The sequence below is a fragment of the Quercus suber genome, unplaced genomic scaffold, assembly GCF_002906115.3.
Source record: "Quercus suber isolate HL8 unplaced genomic scaffold, Cork oak 2.0 scaffold_299, whole genome shotgun sequence".
NCBI lineage: Eukaryota > Viridiplantae > Streptophyta > Magnoliopsida > Fagales > Fagaceae > Quercus > Quercus suber.
Window position 1 is genome coordinate 809,287 of NW_027069755.1, and position 9,159 is coordinate 818,445.

A 9,159-nucleotide genomic window follows, 5' to 3' on the forward strand; every position below is an offset into this window, starting at 1 on the left:
TGTATTAAGCGTCAATGTCTGGTTTTGGCAACCCACAACTCTATAGGCCTCACGATGTGTTCACTGCTATGAGTTGGTGCTGGGTATTGGAAGATGAGTTCAACTATCCAATCAATCCGAATCTACGAAATAGTGCTTATGTTCACAATACCTTGAGACAGGAGTGGGTTTGGTTATTTCATGAATAACAAATGTTTTATGATGAGTTAGTTGGTTTTAAGTTGCCAGTGCCTTGGTGACTCGCATCATAGATGCCTAGAGAAACGATCGACGAACTTCGTAAAGCATTGAACCGTATAAAAGAAGAAAATAATTGAATGAAGATACGTCTTAATCGATATCGGACCCAAGTCGAGATTTGAGAGTCAGTAGAGGGATGGTGGTTCGAGCACGCACAATTCATGCAATCACTTCTTGCTGATCCCATTTATCAGTCAGACGTGGAGATGTCAGATGAAGAGTAATCATGTCGTGGTATAATTAGACTTTGTTGGAGAACTATTGTGCTTAACTATGTCTTAAATGTATGTGTGTTACTGTTGTTGCATTTGTACTATAAAAACCTTATTATTGATTGTGAGGATCATGCACGTTATTCGTAATCTAAATTATTCCCACATAATGCATGAAAGATTAATANAGTCCGCATGTATCAAAACCCTCCTCCCCGTTCGAGGGAACGTGCAGCAGAGTTTTGAGGGGCTATTGTGGGGCTCGTGGGCCTGATAACCTCGGCCCATCATATAGCAAGCTCAAGGCCCATGCCGAGGAGTGCAAGCTATTTCTGAGGAGAAGGGGGAGAAGGCCTACTTTCCTAGGGTCAGGCCAAGGATACCTTGTCCTCGGCCTGACAAGGGTGGTTTTGGGGAGAGTTTAACCCCAAAGTAAGTTGTCACTATCGCATTGAATGCACTCAACTAACCCCCCTGGCCGCATTAATGGGGAGGTAACCCTTTGACAGGATAACGTTGGTTAGAGCGAGCCACTTGAGTACCGATAAGGCCTCTGATGGGACGGACAACCAGAAGAAAAGCGAATAGATGATCAACAGATGGAAGCAGGAGATAGGAAGATGAAAACTATAAAAGAAGAGTTAGTAACCCCAGGAGGGGAGGGGGAGAAAAACAAGAAGGCCTCCTCGGCCACAGGCCGAGGAGCATTCTCCCGTTTGTAAGAAAACACTTAGCCATTTTTTGGGATAAGTTTGGCCATGGTGATCAACGGCCAGCGCCTAAGCCTTTCAGCCCACTCTCTATAAATTTATTGTTTGGGCTTATTGGGCTGAAACCCAACACTCAGTTTAAATTGAATTGAGTCCTTACAGTAACGCAATAGATTTTTTTTTTTTTTTTAGAAGATACTTGAGTGACTACTCAAATAGGTATAATATTAGCTGAGACGGAATTGGAAGATTTTAATTTTGAGGGCAAGTGGTGTGGTTGGAAGGATTGCAGCTTGGTTGGGGTTGAATTTGAGATTCATTGTGAAATGGGTGGCTTTAAAGAGGGTTGAAGTCTTGAAGATCATGAAGAACTTGACTAAAGTTGAAATAAAATAAGGTTATGCTTATACAATTTCTTTTCTAATAAGGCAATAACAACTTACCACCAAAAGTGTTGTTATTGCCTTATTGGTTTTAATTCAAATTCAAGTAATTTATTGCAAAAGTGTTACAAAAATGTTATAAATGTAGCAATATTCATACTTTAAATGGATTAAAAATTAAACAATGATTTTTTCCTAATAAAAATTGATTTGTAAAATAATATAATCCAAAATATGAATATTTTCTAAAAAGAATGGGCCCAACAGGCTCACTAAAGATACAACAAAAATGGTTTTTTTTTTTTTTTTTCAATATTCATACTTTAAATGGATTAAAAATTAAACAATGATTTTTTCCTAATAAAAATTGATTTGTAAAATAATATAATCCAAAATATGAATATTTTCTAAAAAGAATGGGCCCAACAGGCTCACTAAAGATACAACAAAAATGGTTTTTTTTTTTTTTTTGAGAAACTACAAAAATGGTTTCTTTGTAAAATAATATAATCCAAAATATGCATATTAGAGTGAGCCTAAAACAAAATAAAATTATTTCCACTGCTAGGATTTGAACCCGGATTCTATAATCATCATATCAAGAATTGCCAATGTGCTACAGCTGATTTCATGTAATATTTATCATCATTATTTGTTTTATTAGTAGTTTTCAACTATACTTTAAATGGGACACAAATTAAACCCTGCTTTTATTTGATTTATTTTTGGATATATCCTTCAAAGACAAGACAATTTCGTTGCTTCCAAACCAGATAAGCAGTAACAGCAAAATCTTCTAATTCTCTTGCAGTTACCAACATTCTTTAACTGTTACTAAAATAAAATCTATTACTTATCAAATAAATAAACAAATAAAGCATGGCCTTGGCTCGGTAGCTCATGGGAAAAATTACTCAGGTAAAAAAAAAAAAATTTAAGGATGGTATCATAGTTTCTTATCAATGTGACTGAATCTCGGGTTGAGAAACTAGACAAGTGAATGTGTTACATTTGACATTGAAATAATTGAAGCAGTTCAGGGTCATTGTTTTGGTTTAGTGCAGTTAATGGTTAGTAACTTAGTATGTGTAGATAAAGCACCAGATGTTAATGTGAGCTAGAATTTTAACTTAATGTGATTATGATATTAATTTGGACTTGTTAGGCTTAGGCTTGTCTATTAATTTTCCCAAACTAATCAAAATCCTTTTTTAAAACTGGATTGCAGCTAGAACAGACTTGCTAAGTATTCAAGGGGTGTAAAAACTGATCGACAATTTATCATATACAACATATCATAGTAATCATAGAAGTACTACAAGTCAGTACAGCCTCAAGAAAATAAAATCGTAGCACTACTCCAAGCTAGTACATGCACATGAAAATAAACTAATAAAATACAAGTTTCTAGTACTTCTTGAAGCTTGCAAATCAATTGTCAACCGCTTGTTCTCCAATCCTCTACTATGTCTTCGTAGTTTGTAAGATAAAATTATTATGTTACCTGTTTCTTGCCCACTATTGTTGTGCTTTGCCCTCCTATATATCATTTCATTCATTTGTTTAAAGATAATTTGCAATTTCTTGATCTGAGCATAAATTTTGACTAATTCAAATTTCTATGCATTTCAGCTCAGAGGATGCTTTCGGCATTTTTGTTTCCTTACTTTTTGGTCTTGGCCCATTTCTCGTTGGAATTGTTCTCGTTGCATTTGCCCTTGCTTTCCATCTTCAGCATGCTTTTCTAATGGGGGTAGCTTTTGGCATTGCCTTTGTCCTTAGTACTTGGCGATCATCACAGCTACTTTTCTCTTCAAAATGGGATTTATGCCTCTTGCATTACTGCTTGCAATGGGAGCTGCATTCGTCCAAGCTACAGGTTCTAGTGTCTTGAAGCTTGCAGGTTGCAAAGAGCTTCAGTGAATAACTTGCCTACAGTAACTACTTTCCCGGTGAATGTTCACACATTTCAGTCACTCATGTCATGTGCGGCAGTTGCCTTTCATGCTTTGGCTGAGGGGCTTCCAAGTGGCTACATCAAAAGCTCACACGGTCCTTCTTGTCTCTCTACATGGGTTCCCTTCTGTTGCAGCTGTGGCCAGCTGCATATTTGGGGCTACTGACCGCTGGGCGCTGACATGGGCCCCTTGCAGCTGCTGCCCTAATTGGGTTTACAGGTCCTTTATCCGCAATTGGATCCATACTCGTGGGAATTGACTACACAGGTCTAGATCATGTGATGGTGTTTGCTAATGGGGGATTACTCCCAAGCTTTGGAAGAATTATCAAGAGAGCAGTAAGGTTGGAGACACAAAAAGGCAGTTACGGAGTTGCAGTGGGAGTGGTGTTTGCTGCTATGTGTTTAACATTCACTAAGTTGGTTTGCTTGCACACACCTTAATGCAACTCTTCACCAGAGGCTGACAGATGAGTTGATATTGTTGCAGTTCATGCTTATGTGTAATTATTAGGTGCCCATGTTTGTGGTTAGCATTTTGCAGAAGAGATTCAGTGCAAAGGGGCTGTTATAATGGAAATGTTCCTCAAAAGTATGCCAGGAGATGAGAGGTTTCCTATAGCGCTCATAGATAATGTCATTATTTTCCCCCTCTTTTATAGAAAGAACAAATAAAATAAGATTTGAAGTTTTCCTTTGATTGTCCGTTTACTTGGCATCGTTATGATTCAAACATATTTCACATTTAGAGAGGAATCATCATATGGTAACATCAATGGGGTACTTAATTTTCCAGGAGAAACATTTCAATTTCATACCTGCTCAATAAGGCTATGGACATTGCTGATTTGTTATACTTTAATTTCTCATAATGACTTTTTATGATTGTCAAACAACTTTCTGTGGTGGTGATTGTGTCTGGTTCCATGCTAATCCTCAGCACAGTTTTTTTTTTTTTTTATATATATATATATATAATTTTTTTATTTTTATTATTATTATTATTATTATTATTATTATTTTTAAATTAAGATGAATTTCATTGAAACACAATAGAACCACTATAAACCGAGTCTATGTTTGCCTGAGGCAGGGGGTAACACTATATAGCATATGAGCTATGATAAATTGATACAACCCCAAATCCACCTAGCTTTTGACTATAGGAGAATTTCAATTGGTAGTTAACACAAAAGACTTTGTTGAGGAGGGATCCTTAAAGTACCTCCATTTTGCCTCTAACATCTCTGCGTATGTTTTTGTTTACTTCCTCCTCTGTTTTGACAACACACCACCATAAATTCTATTCTCTATGATATATTTTTTACGGGAAGCATTGTGCATATTTCTGCAGTAGAATTGTTAACCCAATGACAGCCCTTCTATATATTTCTTACAGGAAGTATCCTAATTCTATTGATAACGAGTGGGATTAAATAATTAAATTAGGGAAATTGCTGAATTATACCACAGTTCTAGTAACAACTAAAGCGTCAACAGAAAAATAAAAAATAATAACAAAAGCAATACTTCTGGAAATGATGGCCCTGTCAAATTGCATTATGAAACTAGTTGTCCCTGCCAGATTCCATTTACCATTGGATTCTCAAATTCGTCGGCATCCTATTGAGATCACAATGTATAGATTGTTGGAGAATGACCAAGCCCCCAAGTCGGTTTTTCTTTTGTAACAAACATATGGTTGGTTGAACGTCTAGAAACACAGAGCAATCCAGATTGTAGGAAATTATATATATTAATAATTTACAAGTTCATGCACTATACTGTTTTCTAATCATTGTCAACATCGACAAATATTTGGCCTGAAAATTTTGGGTTGACTTCTACGCGTCAAAAGAAAAGAAATATATACACCTTCAAAAAAATAACTCACCATTTTTAAGATATCATACAGAAATCCCAAAATTAACAAGAAGTCTCAAGCAGAAAACATTTTGATTCGATCAGAGCCAGGCAAAACACATTGAGTTGGGGATACCAAGTATCATCTCCATGAAAACACTTAGAAGTAAGTAGTATTATGACTTTCATATGAGGTAAACTTTGAACGTGATCATGATCCAAACATATAAGAAAATTGCAAAAACATCACTAACAAAAAGAGCTAAAAACATGAAAGATGGAAACTCCAAACTAAACTAACTCTTTCTCTTGTAAGTCGACTGATTGCTCTGCAAATCCTCACCCCCATCAATCAACTTCTCCTTCTCTGCAACCAAATCCACCTCCACTGCAACCGGTTTAGCTTCCTCAACGCTCTGAGACCCTGTCAACCTAGCCAATATCACAAAGGACATCCCACCAAGAACATTGTTCAAGCATCTCAGAACCACCACTGAGGACTTAAACGCCAATGGAGGTAACCCTTTAGCCAATAAGAACTCGATCCCATTCAAAGTCTGGTACCTGAAATTACTACTAATCCCCATGTGAAGAGCCCAAGTGAGTGAATTCAACAGAGTTGGAGGGGCCTTATTGGGGGTCTCAAAATTGGGATCCATTTTCTTCCTCATACTGATCAACCCATTTGAAAGTACAGTCCCCACAAGCCCAGCAGCAAACCCAACAGCTGCAAAGACAGCTCCTTTGTACACAAAAGTCCCACATCGATTGAGAAGTGAATAAGCACCAGGCTCAAACATATGGCTGGGGGGACAGCTAGCAAAAATGGCAGGCAAAGAAGGCGATGAAGAAGACAAAGTTGGTGCCAATAGATACATAAGAGTGAAGTTAAGTATGGATCCAACGACTAGAGTTGAGAACACGAAATCGAGTTCGTTGAGACCAAAGTTGGGTCGAGAAGCCATGTCTCCGAGAACGCAAGCAGTGACACCCACCAACTCCTCCATTAGAACCTTGAAAGGAAATTGTGGATCTGCTGCAACTCTCGATCTCCACCCATTCAAAAACAAACCCAATATCCCAAATCCCCCAGAAGACTTAGACGATGAAGAATCACCGCCAGAACCGCTCCCATCTCCTCCTCCTCCTCCTCCATTACCGCCGCCACGTCCGATTCCAGCGCCGCCGTCGCTGCCTCCGCCGGCAAAAGGCAATAACTTGTTGGGTATTAGATTTAGAGAACACTTTTGATTATTAAAACTGAGAGATGTGAATGATGATGAAGAATGTGGAAACGAAATTGAAGCAGGTGGGGCAGCATTGAATCGATTATCGCTAAAGTTGTTGTTGTTGTTGCAGCGATATTGTCTGGGATTATTAGAGTAGCGAATCTGAAGCTGAGCCGCCATGCTTGCCATCTTTTGTTTATTTCTATAAAACTAAAACAAAAAAAGCAAAGGGTTTTTAAGGAATCGAGGGGTTTGTATAAGAATAGTCAGCAACATGATATAATTATTTCTAAAAAAAAAAAATTAAGGGTCCGATATACGATATTAATAACATAGTACCACTTTTACAAGTGATGCTAATGAATGTTCTTAGGTTATTAGTTCACTTTCAAAAAAATGTTATTAGTTAATAATTCATCTTAGAAAAATTTTAACATTACTTTTATGAAAAATGAAAAAAATTATCAAAATATTAATTGATTTTTTTTTCTTTTTTCATAAAAACTTTTTTAAAATAAATTATTAACAAATGTCCTAAGGACATTCATTAGTATTTTCCTTCTTTTATTTACTATATTATTAAGACGAAATTAATAATTAGTTAGCTAAAATAGGGTAAAGGTTAAATATAAAGACGAGTGTTATCTCCATAACATATTCACAATATTTTCACAACAAATTATAGGTGGTAAATTGTTATTGATTCTAATTTGAATCTAAAAATTAAATTACTTTTTTGCCCACTTATAACAATCAATAACAACCTACTACTTAAGATTTGTTGTGAAAATATTGTAGATATAATATTTTTCAAATAAAATAGTAGCCTCTGAGCACGCGCTCTTCTATTTTTTGGATAAAGTTTAATAATTTGCATCATTTATAATTTTGAATTATTACATTTTTTAATCACAAAAAATCTAGGAGTGTGAAGAAAAAATTATTTCACTAATGAGAAATTATAAGGTTCTCGTGGTGGACAAGTGACGTGGTCCACAATTCCACTAAAAAATTCCCACTTGTTTAAAATTGCCGAGTCAGAAATTTTTTTTAAAATAGAAGTTGATTACTGACTTAGCAATTTTAAACAACTGAAAATTTTAGTGGAATGATAGACAAGTGATGTGATCCACCATGAGGACTATATGATTTCTCCACAAACACATAATACTCATCACATCCTTAGTTTTTTTTGTGATCAGAAAATTTAATAATCTTAAATTATAATGGATGCAAATTATTAAACTTTACCCAAAAAATAGTTTTTTTTTTTTTTTTTTTTTTTTAAAAATATATATATATATATATATATATATATTTTGTGATTAGAAAATTTAATAATCCTAAATTAAAATGGATGCAAATTATTAAACTTTACCAAAAAAAATAGAAGAGCATCTGAGCATGCGTGATCAGAGGCTAGTCTCTTTTAATTTAGAGATTATTTCTAACTTTTTAAAAATTCTTTAACAAAATTAATGAAATGAAAACTTAGGATACAGTTCTAACTTTTTTTAAAGTTTTTTAACAAAATTAATGAATCAAAAACTTAGAATATAAATAAGCACCATTTTACGCCAGTGGTGAATTTATTGTTTAATATTATAAGAGCATTTAGAAATAAGAAAACAAAAAGACCTTCACCACTTCGGTATTTCACTTTTACTATCCACATCCCATATTTCCTTATTTTTAAAAGGTTCAATTAAATCACATTAGGATATTCTTTAAAAAAAAAAAAAAAAAAACAATCGCATTAGGATATAGATTTAGCCAAATACACCAACTCATTTGAATTCAGATTCAAACTTCTGATAATCATTTTATCTTAAAGAGACTATAAATTGAAGCACATTAAAATGTTGGAAATGCAATATTACATCTTTTTTTTTTTTTAATTTGAAGTGCAATGAAATGTTACAAATGCATTACTATGAATTTATTTTTAAGAAATATTGCACATTTTTAATTCAACAAATAAAATAATGATATATAAATATGAATTGTGGGGCCCATGGGCCTGATAGCCTCGGCCCATCATATAGCAGGCCCAAGGCCCATGCCGAGGAGCGCAAGCTATTTTTGAGGGAAAGGGGAGGAGAGCCTATTTTCCTAAACTCACGCCGAGGATACCTTGTCCTCGGCCTGACAAAGGTGATTTTGGGGAGAGGCTAACCCCAAAGTAAGCTGTCACTATCGCATTTAATGCACTCAACTAACCCCCCTGGCCGCATTAATGGGGAGGTAACCCCTTGGCAGGATAACGTTGGTTAGAGTGAGCCACTTGAGTGCCGATAAGGCCTCTGATGGGACGGACAACCAGAAGAAAAGCGAATAGACGATCAACAGATGGAAGCAGGAGATAGGAAGATGAAAACTATAAAAGAAAAGCTAGTAAAGCCAAAAGGGGGGGGTGGAGAAAAAAGAGAGAACATTGAGGCCTCCTCGGCCACAGGCCGAGGAGCATTCCCCCATTTGTAAGGAAACACTTAGCACTTTTTATAAGAAAAAGTTTGTGCATGGTGATCGACGGCCAGCACCTAAGCCTGTCAACCCACTCTCTAT

General features: G+C 35.7%; 1 protein-coding gene across 1 annotated transcript; it reads right to left on the minus strand.

Moving 5' to 3' along the window:
* Nucleotides 1-5,441: 5,441 nt before the first annotated feature.
* Nucleotides 5,442-6,848, minus strand: LOC112003623 (protein RETICULATA-RELATED 3, chloroplastic-like). The gene has a single exon (XM_024035832.2). It carries the CDS (start codon nucleotides 6,781-6,783, stop codon nucleotides 5,662-5,664), a length of 1,122 nt encoding a protein of 373 aa, XP_023891600.2. The 5' UTR covers nucleotides 6,784-6,848; the 3' UTR covers nucleotides 5,442-5,661.
* Between the last annotated feature and the right edge of the window lie 2,311 nt (nucleotides 6,849-9,159).

What these genes read in the sequence shown, in the direction of transcription:
- LOC112003623 (XM_024035832.2), bottom strand. Translation starts at nt 6,783, where the DNA reads ATGGCAAGCATGGCGGCTCAGCTTCAGATTCGCTACTCTAATAATCCC.